Source organism: Pleurodeles waltl, chromosome 10 (genome assembly GCF_031143425.1).
Source record: "Pleurodeles waltl isolate 20211129_DDA chromosome 10, aPleWal1.hap1.20221129, whole genome shotgun sequence".
In the NCBI taxonomy this organism is placed as follows: domain Eukaryota; kingdom Metazoa; phylum Chordata; class Amphibia; order Caudata; family Salamandridae; genus Pleurodeles; species Pleurodeles waltl.
The window spans coordinates 513,369,471-513,392,187 of NC_090449.1; the positions used below are offsets into that span (position 1 = coordinate 513,369,471).

Below are 22,717 nucleotides of genomic sequence, written 5' to 3' on the forward strand. Positions count from 1 at the left end.
CGGATTCTATGAAATGCTAAGATACAATATAAAGGTGCAACTAGCGAGGAACATAGGAATCCGGGATAAAGTCTTACAGGGGGAAGAAAAATACATAAAACCATGCTCCTTTGTTCGATAATAGCACCAAACATCCAAACATCGACCATAGCATAGGATTTGATGACTTGGAGGAGGGCGGCTCTAACCCCCTTCTAAAAAGATTTGTAGGTTGGGATACACCCTGGATACAACCGTCAGAGGAGTCCACTCTAGGACTTAGAGTGAGATTGAAGTCACTGCAGATTATCAGCGGCTCAAGCCATAAATGTAGCTCTGACAGTAAACTGTTGAAGATCTTATGGTTATTGACATTGGCCCCGTACAGAATACAAAGCGTGAGACCTATTTGTCCTCTTCTGACATTAGCGATGAGCCAGCATCCACCCGCATCCATCCTGTTGCCTTTCAGTGTCCAACTCTCATCTCTGGTAAATAAGGCTACACCCCTCCATGAAGAAGTGAAGCATGCCGATGCCAAAACATGATACCCCAAGTCATTTTGAAGAGAAGTCTGGGAGAGATGGACATGGGTTTCCTGTAACCCTCCTAGATGCAGATGTAACTAATGTAGTTCCTCTTTCAAGAGCTTCCGCTTATGCAGCAATTTCAGTCCGTTGATATTCCGGGAGAGAATGTGTATTTGCTGGGCAGGACCGCACCCCTGGCTACCCCCTGGCATACTTAGACAAGCATCTGGCACATACTATCAGAAAGGGGAACATTGATCTAGATAAATTATTAACTCAGCAAACAAAATGCTCTTGAACCTCATTTTCTTTTTGCAAAACCCCCCACTCCCAAACTCATCCACATAGATGATCTGAATAAGTAAAGAAAAAGAACCCCCACTAACCCCTGTCCACCTCCACCTCCACCTCCACCCCCACTTCAAACCCAAACGCCACATTGGCCAATCCTCTGCCCTGAACTAAGCTTGCACTATCCACAGGCCCACCCCCGCTATGTAGTTGTGATTGTGATCCATTGTAGCATAAAGGCCTTATGGGCCGGTCCCTGAGACCGTTAATAGCCGAAAAAGGAAACAAGTGTGTATGAGTGCTCTTAAATGAAGACCAAGTAAATATACTGGGGATAGTGCAGCCAACTGCCCCCCCCCAATCAAGCAACAAAGAGATCAGATCATCTGCTAACTTCCTCCGCCCCCTTCAACCTTAACCCGCCCAGTCTAACCAGGAGAGAATGAGTGTATGAGTCCCCCCATCTCCACACCCTTCGCTCACCTCTTCCAGTCGCCCAGTCCCAGCCCGATCAAAACTATCACCCAAGAGATCAGGATTCCCCCTCCCAGATAGCCAACTTCCGGGTGGGATAAAGAAGAGCAGAGAATAGGGATAGCTTACCAGCCATTAAGGGCTACCCTTATTCAAATGCAGTTCATCCAAACATGTGACCAACCCCCCTCTTATCCACAATGGCAAGATCCTCCCTTGATAGATCAAGCCCAAATGCCACCTCGCACCTTGTCCCTTTGGTATGAACAGAGCATGGATTGAACACAAAGCAGCCAGTCCCATCCCACTGGCTGCTGCTTAGAGGTAAGCTCCTGGACGTTTGGGCCATCATAACAAAAGTAGGTCTGTCCCTCCTTGCGAATCCTCAGGGTTGCTGGTTCCATTAAAGAGACCATTGCCCTGAACTTTTGTAAAGTCGGGATGAACATGTGTATTTGCACCAAAAATATCTCTACCACTTCTCCAGCACTCACACCTCTCCTAGTTCTAGGTTTTTAATCCCAAACAGGATCAATAAAATGTTCTGCAGGATATAAATAACATGCACCTTGCCATCCCTTGGGCAATTTGAAATAAGCATTCTTTCCACAAATAATGTATACTCCAAGTATCACAGGGTCCTTTCCATCTAGAAATAATTCATTCTTTCCCCTAATCTTATTGGTGTTCACATTCACTCTTTACAATAAAGTAAGGATTCACATAACTTTGGTTGATTGGTATGCACAACTTCCCTTATGCAGTCAATCTAAAGCTATTGCTGGTTGGTTTTCCTTTATTTGATGTTCAATTTCTTCTCCATTCCCCCTGTGCTGACTCTTAAGGTCATCTTTATTTGTTTCAGACTTAGACTGTAGGTCCCTTCTTCTGTCTTCCACAGGAATCAAAACGTCTTCTCTACTTCTGTCATGCCACAAGTCAAGTCATGACTGGGTGCATATGCAGCGTCTAATTTTGTGGCAGATACAAAATATTTACCTGCTATTTCTGCAACTTTGAAATAAGGAATTTTATTCATGTGTTTAAACAAAGGAACTTCTGGAAGAATTAAATCGTAGTTCGAGAAGTAATATCGAAAATTACCCTATCTATAAAGTATAATCAATAAAGGACTACAGGAAACTCCGTAGGTCATAGGAATGTGATGATACGTGGTGCCTTTTGGACCTTAAGCAGGTAATTGCATACAAACGTAGTAGTCCCTTGCATCCATAGTGTCAATAGACTCATAAAGTAACTTATAATAAACATTTACAGAGAGAGCTGCTCTAGAAGTGTCAACATGCAAATCTTGCTCATATAATGAGCACATTCTATCATTGTAAGGAATGGAATTTTAGGGGCACCAGTAGATCTACTTTCCTCTATACCAGACTGTGAAGGTATACTCAATCCTAGAAGCAAATTGATTATTGCTATGAATGTTACAACTAACACGCCTGTAAATATGTATTTTGGTCTACTAGTATTATGGTTTCCAGGTTCCATGATTTCTCTAAATTCTGACCTGTTTTGATAAAATGCAGCAGCAGTGATGGTTCTCTTAAGTTTCACTTGTGCAAAGAGGCAAAACAAAGTCCAAGTGATAAACTGCAACAGATTTATTTACAAAGGTCTTTGTGAATCTTCCTCAGCTATATACTGTGTTCTTCTAATGGACAACCCTCTCCTTTTCTGCAGACTCTGGTCTCAGTACTCTTCTTAATTCCCTAACAAAGTCAATGGAAAGTCTCTCAATCAGGCACAGTTCAACTTCACTAAAAATCACATCCAGTGTGAAAAGGCTCAGTCTATCCAACAGCACAGAAAACGTAAAGTTCGAGCACAATGTTAATTTCCTGGAAGTTCAGTTAGATCTACTGCGTTGTCCTAACATTCCCAAAACTTGCTGTCACATCAAGGGGACACTCAACTCTGCGAGTACCTTAAGTGTGGGTCCAGTTAGAGAAACCTCCACATTTAACAGCTGTTGTTGACAACAAGATGACTCAATACTGCCCATGCCAATGAGGCTAGAAACATGTTTTCCTTACATGTTTCTTCACCAGGAGCCAGTCACTGGGACTGAGGTCATGGCACTGTTCCTGATGCAGAGGGGCTGTGGCTGCTCTGACCTGATGAGAGACAGAATGCACCACGTCAGCTAGCCCTTTGCAGTAATCAAGGATCATATCATCTGTAATGTTTACAAATGCATTCGTAGGAAATCCTGCCAACCTCATAGCTCTGCCTCTGATTATCTCATGGGGATACAGTTCTGTCTTTCAATCAGGTACACGGAGAAGACTCATCAGCACAAGAGGCGAAGCATCAGGCCATTTCAAAGATTTGAAGCACACACTTTTGCCAGTCTCATTTTCAGTGTCTCATTAACCTGTTTGACAAGACCTGAGGCCTCAGGTCTATAGCTGCAATGTAGTTTCCTGTTCCACTTGCAGTGCTGCACACAGCAATCTGAGGACATCATTATTGAAATTAGTCCTTTGATCAGACTCTAGAGAAGTTGGGAACCAGAACCAGGGAATCAGTTCTCTTAACAACAGTGTGACAGTGCCATTTCTTTTGGTCGGCTAAGCTTCAACCCAATGCAAGAAGATGCACACGACCACCAGGACATGTCTCAGCCTGTTACACACAAGCATCTTAATGCAGTCCAACTCCATCCTGTTAAAGGGACCTCCTGATCTTCTTAAGTGACTTAGGGCCTGATTCTAACTTTGGAGGACGGTGTTAAACCGTCCCAAAAGTGGCGGATATACCACCTACCGTATTACGAGTCCATTATATCCTATGGAACTCGTAATACGGTAGGTGGTATATCCGCCACTTTTGGGACGGTTTAACACCGTCCTCCAAAGTTAGAATCAGGCCCTTAGTGTTACTGCAGTTATTTTTCCAACATTGTTCTGCTAGGTACACAACACATCTGTGACACAACACCTCGGCCATCAGTCCGAACTTGAGATTAAGCCACGTTTGGCTAAACAATCTCACCATGTCATCTCTAACTATATGAGCTGGGCAATGGAAACATCTAGCCATTGGGGGGCAGCAAACTACTTGGCAACACAGATCTTCTATCCATTTAAAACCCAAATGTCATCATCCTCTCTCTTGATATGAATTGCTCTGGCCCAACCCTGCTGTTCATTCTCTGATACCACTTCCTGAAGCATATTTACCTTTTCCCATGTGTCTGTACCTGTTAACAAAAAGTTGTAATTGATCTGATCCATTCCCTCATTGGTGTATTCTCCATTAAAGGTACAAACATTGTAAACACAGCACTTTGCAACCTCATCAACATATTTATTGCCCAAAGTTACATGATCATTTCCACTATGGTGAGCAGAGCACTTGACCACTACAACCTGTTCAGGCAACTGTAATGCCTCAAGAATATTCCTCACTTGATTTGGAAGATGCTATAAACACCCTCTGGGAATATAACTGTCTGAAGTCATGCACGACACCAAAGCCGTATTGACTATCAGTAAAAATCACCACTTTCAGCTGGTCTGAAACACAGTACGCTCTAGTAAGATCAATCCATTCAGCCACTTGTGTGGAAAATATTCCTTGAAGCCAGGAAGCTTCACCAACTTCTGAAATTGTGCCGATTGCATAGGCAGTTCTCAAAGGTCCCCCATTGTCTCGTAAACATGAGCTATCCACAGATAACACAAAATCAGACTCAAGTAGCGGCTCATCTTGTATATCTGGTCTCTGCTTAGTGCATAATTCAGTGACATGGAGAAGGTCATGTTCCACTTCACAATCATTTTCATTGTCTGGTACAGGCAACAGTGTAGCAAGATTTAGAACAGCACAGCACCTAACAGTCACATTTTCTGCCGCAAGTATGGTTTGTTCATACTTTGTAAGGCAGCTACTTGTCAAATGCTGGGTTCTAGAACCTAGTCTAGGTTCTTGTCAGCAATAATTCCACGGAATGGGAGAACATAAACAGTTAGTGGTTGACCCGTGACTATATTTTCACACCTCTCTATGCTGACACTGACTGCCACCACCGCTTTAAGGCAACCTGTCGGCGCATAACCTATAGGATAAAGATTGGCAAAGTAAGGGACCAGAGGCCTTTTCATGTAACTGTGTAAGCACAGAGAGTGCATCCCTCCATATCACTGTAGAAAAGTGCCAATGGCTTATTGTAATCAGGCATTCCCAGTGCTGGGACACAACAGAGTCTTTGTCTCAGCTCTAGGAAGGCAACCAAGCAATCGTTATCTCAGGGTACCAGATCAGACAAATCCTTGTGTGTCAGATTCTGCAAGGGCTTCTCCACTAGGGAAAAGTTGGGTATTCAATGGTAACAGTAGCCCACCATTTCCAAAAACATCCTTACTTCTCTCTGGATAGTTGGAGGATTCATTTTCACAATAGCTGAAATCCTCTCTTGTGACACTTTCCTTACTCCTTTCTCAATGTTATGTCCAAGATACTGAAATTCTTTCTGACAGTATTTAAACTTGTTTTGGGGCACTTTATTTCCATTCTCAGCTAAGTGATTCAACTACATGATACTATCTTGCTTATGGGCTTCTTTACTATTCAATGCCATCAGTAGGTCGTCGATATATGGGATCAAGACTGAGTTACAGTACATGACCAAGGACTCCAGATTCTTCTTGGGAATCTGGTTGAAGATAAGGGACTCTAGGTATACTCTTGTGGGACTCAGAACCATGCCAAAGCACAACTGCCGAACTGAAATGCAAAGAGTAACTGGCTGTCCTCCTGCACGGGTATAGAAAAGAAAGCCTGGCACAAATCGATAACCATGAACCACTTGGTCTCACATGGTATCTGAAGCAAAATCACAGCTGGATTTAGCACCATGGAACAATATGAAACAACAATGTTGTTTACTTTCCTCAGGTATTGAACAATGTGATATTTACTACTTGGCATCCTTAAGCCCATACTGGGTGATTTGCACCGACTCCCCATAACCTCCTTCAATATACTTTGTTGAATCATAGATTCAATTACCGGAGTAATCCCAGCAATCGTTTCAGGTGTCAAATTATATTGGAGTATTCTCAGATATTCAGCATTTGACTTCACCATGATTGGAATGGGTTCAACACCTTTGATAAACCCAATGTCCTTTCCCAAACCTCAGACCCGACTGCATCTCTAAGGACTGGCAGCAAGTCATCGATAGTCATCATGGTAAGCAATGCAGAGTAAGAACCATCATTCACCAATTTGAAGGGGACATCCTCATCATGCGTTTGAGTTTCTACACCTTTTGGCATACAATAGGTGACACAGTTGAGCTTGCAAAGGAGGACTCTCCTCAAGAGATTCACTGGACTAGAATCACACATCACAAATCGGTGATTCTCCTCAAAGGACCCTATTTTCAGAGGCGCTCCTGTTGTTTCTGGGGTTGTCATTTGTTTGTTTGCAATTCCTATAACTTGGATCATTTTTTCTCAAGAGCAGTAAGTTAAGGACTTCTATTGTTCTCAGAGTAGGATGGATAGCACCAGTGTCAAAAAGGACACGGTGTGGCCATTCACTTTACCATGTACGAATGGACCTCTCTATTCTACCACCAAAACCGCTTCACGTATGCAATCATCCTCCCCTCTCAGGCACCATAAGGCTGACTGATTGGAGCCATAGTTCTCAGATGTGTAGAACATAGGGTACTGTTGGAAGGGATTGTTATCTTGGAACACATTCAAATTAATGTTTGGACTTGATTAGAATTCAATCTAGGGCCATTCGAATTTTACTGTGGCATCAGTGGTTGTGGAATCTGCATCACTGAGGCTTGTGGAATTTAAAAATTCTGCACTCTCTGCCTTTGCACATTTTGCATCTGTACGGGTTTGTTACTCAGGGACTGTACAAACCCTGAACTCTAGAGTTGATTAGCTGGGTTAAAACTACATTCCCTCTTCCATTGTCCCAATTTGTTGCAAAATCTCAAGGAGTTGTCTTCTTCAGACTACCCACGTCCATCCCTGTACTAGGGTGAATTGGGGCACCTCAACGGCTACCCTGCTTCACAGTAGATTCCTGGTGATATACTTCTTGCATGGCACCAACATTACCTACAAACGGCTACATCTGACTACTTCTCTGAGCAACCTTCATCTGAGCAGCCATTAACTAATAAGTCAATTTCTTCTGTTTCATCTCTATTTCATCACTGCAGTACTTTGCATATCTCGAAATTTCATCAACTGATTTATGTTGCCAACCAATCCAATGCTGCTGAATCCTCATGCTATTTTCAGGTCTTAATCATGTCACAAATTTCAACACAAAATATCCCATATCCTTTGGTTCAAGCATCTCCATTCTACTGTATTGCTTGGACCCTCGAAAAAAACTCTCATAATAAGCATGAATCGCCTCTTTAGGTTCTTGAGTTGTTCTTTCAATTTTGATCCAATCAATATCTTTGGGTGACACCTTTGACTTTAAAAATGCCATTACCTGCTGATACTTTCTCATCACCAACAGTGAAAGGGCTTTCATCAATAGGCTCTTCAGTGGTCCTTACTCAGGCCATTAAACAGGTTTCTTACAGACTGCCCACAAGTCACCTGGAACCACAATGTCAGAGTATTCAAATCAACCCACAACACTTGGGAAATCTTCACAAATCACTCAACCTGTTTGTACCATTCTACTGGCTTTTTCCTCAGCTTCAGAAAGTCGTTAGTGAATGAAGCAAGATCACTTCTGCTCCAAGGCACATAACCTCCACCTGGCACTTCTCTCAATGGGAAGTTTGATATGCTCACTTCTCCTGCTACAGGAGGAGGTGGTTCCCCAGTCTGTTTCTTCTGTTCCTTCTTTCTCATCCATCAACTTTCCCACCAACTTTCTAACTCATTCCATATCCAAATGCTCTGAATTAGCTATTTAATTTTTGTTTTCATTCCTGAGGTTCCCATACAGGCTATATCTTTCTCATTAAAAAATACATGGTAACTCTTCTGCAAAGCTTTGGTCTTATTCAAGTCTATTTGATATCTTTGAGCCAACTCAGGTAGTTTGTTATAAACTTGTCTTGTACATCTGGTAACATCTTTACACATGGACACAGGCTAATTTTCAAGATTCTAAACAAGTAATTTGAAGATTCCCACTAATCATCTTGTCCAATTCTAACTTCAGTTTAGCCACGTCCACCAAGTTGTCTCTCACAGGTGACTGAATCACTCCCTGACTCAACTCAGAGCTCCTGCTATCACTCGAAGTAGTAGTATTAAAAGCTTTCACCCAATTGTCTATTTCCTTAGCACTAAGACTCTGTGACACTACAGGGACCTTAGAAATATTTCCATCTCCAAGGGTACCTCCACTGGAATTTGAAGATGGCTCACATTCCAAGTTGGCATTAACTGATATCTACCTATGGAACTGCACCCTGTAAGATTCAAAGTCGAATCAGTACTCGTCACACCTGTAGAAGTTGTGTGATGGACCTGGAAGAACAAATCCTCTAATATCGGGACTTGCTACAGCACTATCTGAAGCACTGAGCACCTGCTGCACTAGGGGCAGCCAAATTATTAGTTGTCTTTCCTTGGAAATCCGGCTTATACATGGGGACCACAGGACCAATTGTAATTGGGACTGTAAGAGCATCCGCAGTGTTTGGGATAGTAGGGTTAACAGGACCACAAATTCCTGTACCTTCTCCCGTTGGTTCATGAGGCACATTCACCAAATTAACCACCACTGAACCAGAATTCATGTTTATTGGGGCAATAGCTGATCCAAGATTCACACCACCATTTGCGTTATTTCCTGCTCCACCCAGGTCTCATTATACAGAGGTAGACATTCTCCCAATAATACATATAAAAGGTTATCATCAGAATCACTGTCAATAATCGCACTCATATCATCTACCTCTTTTCACTTTCCAGCCTTCACCTTCTTGTCCGTTTTCTTTTCCTTCTCCCTCTCAAATGCTTTGCTTGTTAAGGTTCGAAACAATCTAACTCTCTTGGTCATGTCAGTTCTCCATCTCTTTTGTTCAGCATCCCATCTAGCCTCTGTATAAGTTCGCACTGCTTTTCGAGCTCTTCCCTTATACTTCTCTTACTCTTTAGCTTGAGCAGCATATTCCCAAGTGTTCAGCGACTCATGCTGTGCAGGTCTAGAAGGTGGTTTCTTCTTGTATAATACCTTCCTCAAGTTTTCAATAATTCTCAGATTAAATGCGCCATAACATGGAAACCTCAATGCACCTCTTTTTCTGTGATCTTGTGCCATTGACCAACACAAATACATGTGTGGGACCGTATGTGTATGACCTTGGGTTTCTTTGGGATGTGTCTCTTATGCATTTCTACTAGGTATAGGCACATCTCCTGTAAACAATTCTCGTCTGGCCTTAAAACAATTCATTTTATCAATAAAATATTAATAACCACAGATAGGATTTTGTTCCAGGCCAGGGAATAACTCTTTGTCCACAGTTCTCGTTCAACAGCAACACCCAATCCCAGTGCGACCCCTTGTAACATAGACAACCAATACCAACACTACACCAACCGAATAATATCAGTGTGGCACACCGTGACATCAGTTTCACTCCTTGCAGCGGCTCACCCCCCTTTGCAATCAGCATACATGCATTCTTCTCAGCATCAAACACATAACAAAATACCATACAAATAACTTTTTTCAGCTCCACTAAAGAATTGACCGTGTTCAATCACATAAGAGTCAAAAAGCCGTTTCCGTCTTTGCCCTTTCCCGCCGCTGCGTCCCCTGCGGCCCCTCCCGCCTCCCTCTCCTTTTCTCACTGTTTCCTTCTTTGCCCTTTCCCGCCGCTGCGTCCCCACCCCCCAGCCCTCCCCTCCTCTTACGGCAGCCGCGGCGTGCTAGCAGGGAGCAACCTTTGACCCTGCTTGCAGGTAGGTCACTCCCCGCTCCGCCTTCCGCATCACCTCCTTTCCCGCTCCCTTTTGATTTTTTCCCCGCCACTGCGTCCCCTGCGGCCCCTCCCGCCTCCCTCCTCCTTTTCTCACCATTTCCTTCTTTGCCCTTTCCCACCGCTGCGTCCCCGGCGGCCCCACCCCCCAGCCCTCTCATTGGACAGGCCCTCCCGCCTCCCAGCTGCCACTCCCACCCTCTCCTCCTCTTATGGCAGCCGAAGGCGCGCCAAAGGCAAGCACGTCTTCGCCCGTCCATGCCTGGACTGCGCCCAGCGCCAGAACCCCTTGCCCTCTCAGACACACCTACTCCCCCCTCACCCTCTCCTCTCTCAACCCAGGCCCCCAGCCCACATGCACCACATGCACCACATCTAGCCCCACACACACTCATGGCCCCTTCACCTGCTCCACCTGCCACTTCTCCTGCTCGTCATCCCTCACACCACACACCAACCATAGCGACCCCACCTTCAACAAACACAACACCCCCACACAAAACTCACCCACCCTGCCCCCACCAACCAACCCCGCAGCACACCAGCCTACAACCAGAACACACCCCGCAACAACACCCTCACGCACCACACCAACGCCACAACCACCTGAACTGCCTGCTCCTCAACATCCGCTCCCTTCACAAACATGCCGTAGAACTCTGGGACCTCATCACTTCACACTCACCTGACATCGCCTTCCTCGCGGAAACCTGGACCAACCCCTCCTCAGAACCCGACATAGCCATAGCCACCCCCAAGGGATACAAACTCCAACGCAAAGACCGCCTCAACAAGCCAGGTGGGGGCATCGCCATCCTACACAGAGACACCATCAAAGTCACCACCAGCTCCCAAGACACTATCAGCAACACTGAACACATGCACTTCCTCATCCACATCAACAACAACTCCACCCTCAGAGGTACACTAATCTACAGACCACCAGGACCACACCCCGCCTTCTGAGACACCATCGCCGACTGCATCAGCCTGTACGCACTCACCTCCACAGACATCATCCTCGGTGATTTCAACTTTCACTTAGAAAACCCACAAGACCACAACACTACCTCCCTCATAGAAAACCTCAACAACCTCGGACTCAAACAACTGGTCACCGCACCCACCCACTCAGCAGGACACATACTGGACGCAATCTTCACCTCAAGCCAACACATAGCCGAGCTCCTCTGGACAGACCACTGCTGCGTCCACTTCTCCTTCACCAAACCCCCCACACACTACCATCAACACACCACACCCTACCGCATGTGGGACAAGATCCCCACAGAATGACTAAACTCCCAACTGGCCCATAACCCCCCCCCACACCACCGACCCCAACGCAGGAGCACACAACCTCTCCAAATGGATCACTACCTGCGCAGACACACTAGCACCCCTCAGAAAACACATCACCACCCGCAACATCAAGAACGCCCCATGGTTCACCCCTGAACTCCAAGACTCCAAGCGCAAATCCGCCAAGCTGAGAAAATATGGAGACTAGAACCCTCCTCAACCAACTTCTCCACCCTCAAAACCAACATTCGCACTCATCACCAACTCATACGCACCGCCAAAAGAGATCACTACAAGACACGCCTTGACGACAACTCCCAAAACAGCAAAGAACTCTTCACCATCATCAATGAAAGCCAGCAACATAGACCCCACACACACACAGCCCCTATGTGACGCCCTTTCTAACCACTTCCTCCACAAAATCCTGGACATCCACAACAGCTTCATATCACACACACCCACCACACATACCCCTCTCCCACCCAACTCAACCCCCACTCAAGACCCCCCACCACACTATCCACATGGACCCCTTTCACACATGAAGAAACCGAAAAAAACATGAACTCCATCCACTCCAGTTCCCCCTCCGACCCCTGTCCACACCGCATCTACAACAAAGCTAGCTCTACCATCGCCCCCATACTCTACAACATAATCAACTCCTCTTTCGACTCCGCCACCTACCCAGACCCCTGGAAGCATGCCGAAATTATCGTTCTCCTAAAAAAAAAAAAAAAAGCCGACCCGGAGATCCTCTCCAACTACCGCCCCATCTTCCTCCTCCCTTTCCCCGCCAAGGTTGCAGAGAAACTAGTCAACACTCGCCTATCCCACTTCCTCGAAGCAACCAACACCCTTGACCCCTCACAATCTGGGTTCTGCAAGAACCACAGCACAGAAACCACCCTCATCACATGCACTGACGACATCAGGACCAAAGTCGACAAAGGCGAGACCGTCGCACTCATCCTCCTAGACCTCTCCGCAGCTTTTGACACCGTCTGCCACCACACACTCCGCACACGCCTCCACAACATGGGAATCCGCCACAAATCCTTAGACTGGCTCACCTCCTTTCTCACCGACTGAACCCAGAGAGTCCGCCTTCCACCCTTCCACTCCAACACTACCAAGATCACCTGCGGAGTCCCCCAAGGGTCCTCCCTCAGCCCCACACTCTTCAACATCTACATGATCCCCCTAGCCAACATTCTCCGAGCGCACGGAATCACCATTCTCTCATATGCAGATGACACCCAACTCATCCTCTCCCTCACCCGCAACCCCACCACCGCCAAAACCAACCTACACGCCGCTCTCCTAGACACCGTCAACTGGATGAACACTAACCACCTCAAGCTCAACTCAAACAAAACCGAAGTCATCATCTTCGGCCCCAACAAAACCACATGAGATGACTCCTGGTGGCCCACCGCCCTAGGCCCCCCACCCACCCCCGCAACCCACGCACGCAACCTCAGCATCATCCTCGACCCCTCCATCTCCATGACACAGCAAATCAATGCTCTAACCTCCTACTGCTTCCACACACTCCGCACCCTAAAAAAATCCTTCAAATGGATCCCCCCAGAAACCAGAAAGACAGTCACCCACGCACTCATCAGCAGCAGACTGGACTACGGCAACGCCCTCTACGCCGGCACCACACTCAAACTCAAACGCAAACTCCAAAGAATCCAGAACACAGACGCTTGCCTCGCCCTTGGCCTCCCCCGCCACGAACGAATCTCACCACACCTCAAATCCCTACACTGGCTACCCATAGACAAGAGAATCACATTCAAGATCCTCATCCACGCACACAAATCCCTCCACAACACCGGCCCAACCTACCTCAATGAAAGAGTAAACTTCCACACTCCCACACGCAACCTCCGATCAGCCGACCTCACCCTAGCCACAGTCCCCCACATCCAGCACACCACCACAGGAGGCAGGCCTTTCTCCTACCTCGCCCCCAAAACCTGGAACTCCCTCTCCACCGACCTTCACAAAACCAAAGACCCACTGGTCTTCAGAAAGAACCTCAAGACTTGGCTGTTCGACCAGTGACCCTCCCTGGCTCCCCCCACCTTCCCCCGCGCCTTGAGACCCTCACGGGTGAGTAGCGCGCTCTACAAATTTCTTTGATTGATTGATTGAAAAAGCACTTCAAACTAAATTTCAACCTGCGTGGTATCTTTTAGATTGGTAGAGATTCACCCTGTGCATTAGGATCCACTATACCAGCCACATCTCACATTCACACAAAGATATGTCCCTATCTCATTTGTGTCACTGACAATTACAATGTAGTGTCTTTACACTTTTTAATATTATCCCAGGATCTTAGGTCACGTTGGACCCAATAACAACTTCAAATTCATTTACTAAACACGACACTCGCACAACATTCAAAACATCTTTGCAAAAAAACATCCAAACTCCACAAAGCGCCACAAGTTAAGCATGAACCACTGGAACTCAAACTATTGATACTCACTTCTTTGCTGACACATCTCTCTCCAGAACCTCCAGAACTCCACCAATCTTCCAAATTCTGGACATGTGCACTACGGACTGGGCTCTAGGGTCTAACTAATGTGGAATAGAGGGTTCTAGCTCTCCTTACTTCTAGACCCAAACCATCTTCACTCTGCTACTATCTGATGATGATTGAGGGCCCATATTCTTGCTTCTCTTCTGCTTACGGACCTTTTGTAGGATACTCTAGAGGTAAAGGAGAGTTAAACAAACCATCAAATCAATTAACGGTGGAACCCATTGGGTCACATGGTAAATGAATCTCAAAAGCATGCTATGTTAGTACAGAATCACGAAAGGTGAAGTAAAGCATTAAATCGTATAATTATAAGACATACGAGAATCTTAGTTAAAGCAATACAAAAGATGAGAAACAGAATCTGATGATCTGTATATTAGTTGGGTGTCCTCCTATATTATCATTAAAGAACCTAAGTTAATTTAAGTATCCTAAACAAAGCACTGCGGAAATCTCAATTAACTCTCAGGGAATATACGAAAGTGTCAGCATAGCAGAAACCTCAATGGACGTTCTGATAGTGAGGTGGTTTATGGCATAAAGCCACACAAAGGAATAAAGTAGAGAGGTCTTTACCCCTCCAAGTCTCAAGGGAATCTGCGCTTGTCTAACTAGGTGAATACCAATTAAACCTACAGAACCGTCGAGAAGGCTACGTCATTCACACCATTAGTTTTGAACCTTACGTGCACAGTTGAAATTGGCAACTCCCATCGAACCTCACATCCCATGAACTGGACATCAGAACGGCCTTGAGTGTCTCTTGGTGTATGGTACACAAGCAATAGTCTTTTCTTCTAAGTTTGTTAGTGCCTTTGTCCGTGCCAAAGTATCCTTCCCTACCCCACTATCTTCAATACACACAACATGCCTTTCATACATACACACAACATGACTCTCACATATGCACCTGCAAAGAAAGAATATTGGAAAGCGAGCAAATCTCCATGTTGAAGGTTAGACACTAGATATCAAATGTTTCAGGCTTTGGGGTATGCTAACTTAGTATTGCATTGAATGCCCATTCAAAATACATGTTTATAAGTGCATCTTGCAAGTATATGCAGTTTTACCATAATACCATACTTCGAGTACGTGAGTATAAATGTGCCTGAATGCTAAATTTCAGCATGTTAAAAACGAACATTAGAGCACACATATATATGAATTTCTAGATCTAGAATGCACCTTCAATAATACAATTTAGATTCTCCCCTTTATATTAGTAATGTTAAAGCACAAAATATGTATTGTTGATCACATTATTATGTCACTCCTGTAACTCATTATGGTGGAGCCAAGATGAGGTGTTACCACAGCCTACCACCATGACACTAGCAAAGCAAGAGTTGAGAAATATCCTTTTCACAAGATCAAAAGCAGGGAATCGGTGTCCTTTATCTTAGCAGAAGATGATTTTTTTGCTCTATATTCACTACTTATGGAGAGTTATTTCTTTTGTGCATTTAAGGAACAATTAATCCATTATTTTCTGTAAGGTCCCCTGGTCAATGTGTTAACCCTAGCACACATGGGGCTCATGATGGATTGGCATATTGGGAAATCAGAATCCAGATAGACCAGTGGCACTGGTGCGGACTCATTCTCAAAGAGGAACTGAACAGATCTGGAGAGTTCATGTTATCTAACATGGGATGTATGCCAAAATATTGAGGTCAATAACAAATATATTCTTAAGGTGAGCAGGCATAGTATGAGAAAGTCATCCTTTTTGCCCTGATTACCCCCATTTTTTTTACCGGTGGATACCGACTCTGGGCTCTGCTGACCAGGGTCAGTGCTCTGTTTAAAAGGAATATAGTAATTAGGCGTAATTATAATTGGCTCTGACAACCTACCTGCAAGTCCCTAGTATATGGCAGGGCATGTAGGTTTTGAGACCCCAGTGAAATTAAGGCACTTATGGGTGCACTGCTGTGGTGTATGATGTCACTTTAAAAGCACCCCTGCCTTGCTGGCTGCTTTAAAAATAAAATTACGCCCATATTATACTTTGGAGTTCAAATCATAAACTGCTTTGTTTTTAAATATACGTCACCCCTAAGGTCTGCCTTAGGTGCTCCAAGGGCAGGATTCAGTGTACTCATAAGCAGGAAAACTGTCATTTTTTCCCCATTGTAGTGCATTAGCTCCATGGGTTAACATGGGAAGGATTTATTTTAAATGAATAAAGTCTTACTTTTGATAGGAGTGAGCTAAACATGTTATTCAAAATATCAAATTAATAGGAAGAATAAATCCAACAACTTGCAAATGTTAGATTTAGTATAAATATTACAGGGAAACAGTTTTTGAACTCCTTTCTAAAGTTACCTAAAATCAGCCCTATAGCAGCCTTTCCTGATTAGTCAGCCTTTGACAGGCTGAGCCAAGCTGCCTTAATGAGGGATGAAGTGGCCTGGACTCATACAAAGGAACCAGCTGGTGGGAGGGGAACTGCAGCAGCAGATGCCAGAGCAGAAAGGTGACTGGATGACCAAACTGTTCTTTAAAGGAGGGAAAGGCACTTGGGACAGAAACCAGACCTCTTGATTTCCTGCACCCCCAGCCAGATGGGTGACCTTGCAATTAGATTAGGAGAGGGGCTGGAAGGGGAGTGTAGGTAAAAGTTAGCCATACATGTGGGTGGGTGGGCTTAGCCATACCTGAACCTCCAGGAGAGATTTTCTCTATCTGAATTTATGAGAACCAGTGCTTTCTGGAATTGAAATGTGCCACACTTCGGGGGAATTGCTCATCATAGAAGGTGGCAGTCTGCACCCCATTGGTCAGGGTGCCCCCCTGCTTGCCAGCCCAGAAACCTGGATAAAAGTGAAAGAGCTGCCCAGTAACTCAGATCCCTGCTGAAAGAAATTAGAAAAAGAACTGCTCTGCTGAACTCCTGATCTGCACCAAGAAGGACTGCACTGTAAAGGACGGCACCTGCTGCACACTCTGGGCTTCACAACAAAAAGGACTTTGCCTTACTTCCCAAGGTTCAGGAGTGAACTCCCTGTAAGCAACAGGTACAAATCAGCTACCAAGAGTCCCCTGCATGAAGTCCTGCAAAGCAAGCCTAGCTGACCCGCATCCAGTAGACTTTTAATGATTTGACCAGGTGCATTGTGGGAATTGTAGCCCCGACTTCAAAGGAGCAACTTAGAGCTTCTGGAACCTTGGATCAAGTTTGTGGACACTTCAAGACCCTAAAAAGACTTTCTTGAAGAAGATCCAGAAGTTTGGAGCTCTTGAAAAAAAAGTTTCATAAGGTGACTGACCCGATGTCTAGAGTCAAGCCGGCATCATTGAACCGTGACCCGGCCTGAGTTTTTCCCACTGTAGCTCCAGAGCTTTTTGCCCTTGTTGACAACTCCAGGAGTTGACTGGGACATTGCGCTGATCCAAGTCTCAGTTGTCAAACTGCAAGCCGGCCTGAGGAGGAGACTTCCTTGATGTTGAGAGAAAAAGCTCTGAAATAAAGGCTAAGGCCCTCATTATGACTTTGGTGGTTTTTTACAAAGACCGCCGAAGCCACGGGCACCAGAAGACCACCAGTGCCGACAGTATAATGACCGCGATATTACGAGTACTGAAAGATTTCTGCCAAAATTGGGCATAAATCCTCCAGCAGTCGTGCTGGCGGTTGGCAGTGCAGAGGCGCTTCCACCACTATCACCCCCACACCAAAAGAACTCCACCCACCGTATTACGAGCAGTAATAAGGCGTGGCGATGTCCTGATGGCGGGGCACTGCCGGCAGTGGAAGTGACTATTCCTGTTCCCTGGTGGACTACCTTCTCCCGGACAAGGTAAGTCGATCGTCCAACAGGGGATGAGGGTGGAGGATGTTGTGTGTGCGTGTGTGAGTGGGTGTTGTCTGCATGTGTGAATGTAAGTGTGTATGCGTGTATGAATGCATGTATGAATATGTGTATGGGTGTTTGAATGCACGTATGAATGCATGTGTGTTGTGGTGTATGAATGTGTGTATGATTGTTGAAGTGAGTGTGTGTTGGAATGTTTGTGTGAATGCGTATCTGTTGGTGCGAGTGAATGAGTGTATGTATGTGTGTGAGTGAATGAGTGTATGAATGCGTGTGAGTGAATGAGTGTATGTATTTGTGTTAGTGAATGCGTGTATGTAAGTGTTGGTGAATGAGTGTATAGAAGGTGAATGTGGGTGTGTGCTTGTATTCGGGAGGGTGGTGCTGACATGGAAGGAGGGTGGTAGGAGGTGGGTGCTGACATGGAACGGGTGTGGGGGGCCTTGGGTGCTGACATGGAAGGGGGGTGGGGGGTATTTTAGTTGCAGGGGTGTTGGGGAAGGCATCTTCTGGCGACAGGAAAGGAATTTCATGTCGCCAGCAGCCTTTCTGCCAGGGTTTTCGTGGAGGTGCTACAGTGGCAGAAATCCTTTCAGACAGCCGACTCATTATACCTCCGGCGGTCTTCATAATGTGGCGGTCTTCACCGCCGGTCTGTCGGCGGTGAGGCTGCCACAGCGGCCCTGACGGTCTTTGGACTGCCAGGGTCTTATTGAGGGCCTAAGTCCGAAGGTAAAATTTTGACCGAGGCTTACCGCTCAGTGTATCCGACTTAGCCTCAAATGCCGATGGCCTCAATCTTTGACTTTGTCCCAGTCAGGTGCGGTCAGATGCCTGTTATTGGTGCTTATTGCTCTTAGGCACTAGAAAGCACATTTTTTTTATTTAATATTTAAAAATGAATATCTCCAGTTTTCTACATTGATTTGTTATTGTTTTGATGTCATTTTAAAGGTAAATAAATATATTTCCTATTCTTATAAATTGGTGTTGGAGTGTTCTTTTGCGTTGTGTCTTTCTTATTTACTGTTTATTTTGTTGATGTTAAATGCTTTAAACACTTGTCTTCTAAGTTAAGCCTTGGCTCATGGGCCAAGCTACCAAGGGTTGAGCAAGCATTAATTTACTGAGAACCTGACTAGACCTTGTTTGTAATTGTGGCTTCTTACCAAGTGTAGGTACCTACCTAGCTGTCTATACTAGTAAACCACTTTCCTACACATAGTATGCATTTATCATACTTAACTTTAATCTATTTAACGTGACAATATGCTGGTAGTCAATTGTGTGTAGTCAGTGTATGTGTAGACCGATATATAAAAACCATGATAGTTTGTTAAAACACTCACATGATATGTAACTTAAATCTGCCTCCCCGGTGCAGGCCTTTAAATGGCCATGCCCACTTGATATCATTTTCCTCTCGTTTGGCAAAACATTGTTGTCCTACAATCCTTATACTTCTACTACTACCACAAGCAAAGGCTTGTACCATTACCTTACTTAGCTCCTTGGTATTGTTTTGCTGCTGTTAATGTGAAACTTCCTGCTCTAAAAACAGACTGTCTGACATTTGCAGGGGCCAAAACCCAAGAAGCCAGCTTCACCGAAGAGAAAGAAGCAAAAGGCCAAGCGCCAGCCTCAAGTGATGGAAGAGGATGCCGAAGTGAAAGTGCAGTACTTCATAAACTCCTATTCAACAGCAGGATTGACTCTGTCTGGAGCAGGAACGGATTGAAGCATGAGTAACTTGTACATAAGAGCTCGGGCTGATTATAACACCGCCTAAAGATTGTATGCTTGTGAGGGGGGTGACCTCGCCAACATCCTCTATCAGCATGACTTGTTAATTTCTGAAGTGTGTCACTTTGCTCCACACTACCTACATGTACATACAAGTAACACTATCATATTTACAATAGATGTCACAAAGATGGGAGAGCCTGGAACAGAGTGTTGCGAGGTAACTGCTATGAAACAACCCCTGGCAACCTTGCATCCATCCTTTCTGATAGGCGATGGAGAAGGTAAATAGATGGTTGTTGTTTGGCTTCGAAAGTAGAAGGTCATGATTGGTTGCATGGCCCAAATTAGAAGATTAGAGGAGAACGGTTTGACACAGTGGTGGGTTCCAGACTGGGGAGGTTTTCATCTAAATCATAATTTCATTTCTTAAACTGGATCCATTCAGTGAGTGGTTTTGTGCTGCTTTGGCATCCTTTGGATACTGTACCCACTACACCATCTCACGAGGGGTGACCTTCCTTTTGGAAGCTCCTTAAACTACATTTTGTTTTGCAAAATATGTTTTGCTAGAGTTAGGAGCATACTGATCGCTCTTTTGTACCAAAATCTCAGAAGGAGAATATCTGTGAAACATTTCGGATCATGGTGGTAAGAAGTAATCACATTAGGCACTTATTATGTTTAAACCATAGATAATCTTTCATTCTAAATATTTGCTTTTGTTCTAGGAAACTTTGGCTTCAACTCAGCACTTCTGGCTCATTTGAAATATTAGTGATTCTTCCAGCGAGATTTAGTACAATTCCATAAGTTCCATGGATATTTCAAGTAATCTTATTGTTACACATTGTACTTAATTGTAACTTCTTGGAGCTCAGCGTCTCTTTTGTGCTTTCTCCAGTTGATTTGGTGAAAGCGGTTAAATCGAGTGACAATATTACCTGACAGTTCGAAAATCTTATGTATTCAGGGAATTAAATTATTGAGCCATTTGAGGCACTTTAGAGAATGAGAACAGTTGTAGGCACCTCAACAGGAACTACCTGTGTGATACCTGAATCCAAGAGTACAAAAGAGGGCTGTGAGCTGCAAACTGTTTCAATTGTTCTGTTCTTAAATAATTGTAATTGCTAATTCTAAACCCATCTGGTGTGCTATCGTAAATATGTACATGTGTGTGGCAATGTTTGTGTGCATGTGTGTAAATACAGTATGTTGATTTTAACTCAAATGGGACAGGGATCATTGAAGACAGGCAACAAATTGGGATGTGGAGTCATATTTCGCATTGTTAATGTAGTCAAGGGAAAATACATGGTTTGTCAAGTTCGACATTTTTCTAATTACCTTTTTTGCAGTCTTGTGTGCGAAAATAAAATAGAACGCAGTGTTTCACAACAATTTTAATTTCTGCGCAGTTTGTAATGTATGCCAATTAATTACCCCTGAAATACCACGTCAACACAATCACTATACCCTTCAGTGCCCATACTGTGGTCCTTTAATTACTGCCTAGAGCCACTGGATTCGTTTTTGAGAATGGCTGTTACCTAAACCTGAGGTCCAAGTTAAAAGCTAGGAAACATTTTATTTATCGAAAGTTATGGGATCTGTGACAAACGGACTTATTTTTGGTGCATCACACAAGCTGATTAAAAGACTGGCTGGAGACGAAACAACATGTGCTAATTGTTCCACCACGAACCCCTCACGAGCTCAGTTGCTATACTTTATTCATACTGCAGATGTACAAGGACGTGCTTAAACAGCTGTAGATGGACCACATTTTCAACCTGGTGTTCTGAAAAAGGCTGACACTGAGGCGAGTCCGAGGCCTATAGCAGTAGGAGCTTTGATAACATGGCAGATACATATTGTTTTAACAGAGTTCATGGGGCTCATGGCCTGTTCAGCAGGCCTCAGCTGACAACAGAAGGCAAAAACACAAGGGCACATAGAATGTATGGCTTTTTCTCACATTTATTTTTTACTTATACCTGATTCACACACTCTATGTGGTCTCAAGATCTTACCTGTTGTCACTCAGTCCTGTTTCTTTGTTTATGTCCCGGGAAATGCTGTTTTTACCCCCATCAACTCCATTACGTTCACTACTATTTCCAAGAAAATATCTCTAATTATTTTCTGGAGCCCCCCTCAGCCTAAATATTCCTATTGGATTAGCGGGTGTGTCAGTTCTCCGTAGACAAATGCTTCCTTTTGTATACTATGCTTTTTTCCTTTAGGTACTTTGATGCATGGCCTGTTTTAAGAAGATATCCTTGGTGTAAGCTGGTAGGTTGTACAGTGATGCTCATGGCTATTAAGTAGTAAAATCTGAGCAGGAAGAGCTAAGCGATTATGGTTAAAATATCAATGCACAAATGGGTCTAGAGTAACCACTGCTTAGACGCCGATCTCCTATATACTTATAATAATAGACGATGTGTGCCGATCACTACCAGGCGACCTATAGTGACACCGTTTTATAATGCTTCCAGTAGAGTACCCATCCGCCCTCACCAAAGAAATTCCCTTTTTCCTGCTCTTCTCTCTCCCCTTCTGCCTTCATGCAGACTCTGCATCAAACTTTTTTTCCGTAGAACAGCATGCAAGAGCTCCTTCTGTAGCTCAAGCATTTTTGCAAAGTTACCTTCTCACCATTTGCTCCTTAATTGCTGTATACAGACCTTAGGAAGGAGAAAATATTTAAGCAGGCTCAAACATCAGAGGTTCGAAACTGAATGTGATGGATTTGATATGGGAGGTCCTGTGCTCTGCTGGCTGTAAGTGGAAATAGCAGGTATCACAAGCGTCACAGTCCTTGATGATGTAAGCTTACAGTGTACATAGGCGTATGTATGTATGTTGTGCTTTTCAATAATCATTTCGTATTCAGTTTTTTTAAGTTACCTAATCTAACCTTTTGTTCATTATTAACTTCATATGGATAAATAACTGAATAGCCTATATAAGGATTTTAATCTTTTTAAAAAAAATGTATGGGTCTTTTTCAGGTCAAAAAATAACATTTATTTAAATAAAT

General features: G+C 44.3%; 1 protein-coding gene across 2 annotated transcripts in view; it reads left to right on the forward strand.

The window, feature by feature from the left end:
• Positions 1-21,081, forward strand: part of LOC138260785 (cathelin-like) — a 211,905-nt gene extending 190,824 nt beyond the window's left edge. For both annotated transcript variants that reach the window (XM_069209238.1, XM_069209239.1), the window contains one exon: positions 19,505-21,081. In XM_069209238.1, coding sequence (XP_069065339.1) covers positions 19,505-19,663 — 159 coding nt within the window. In that variant the 3' untranslated portion in view covers positions 19,664-21,081. The remainder of the gene's footprint in view (positions 1-19,504) is intronic.
• The last annotated feature ends 1,636 nt before the right edge of the window (positions 21,082-22,717 follow it).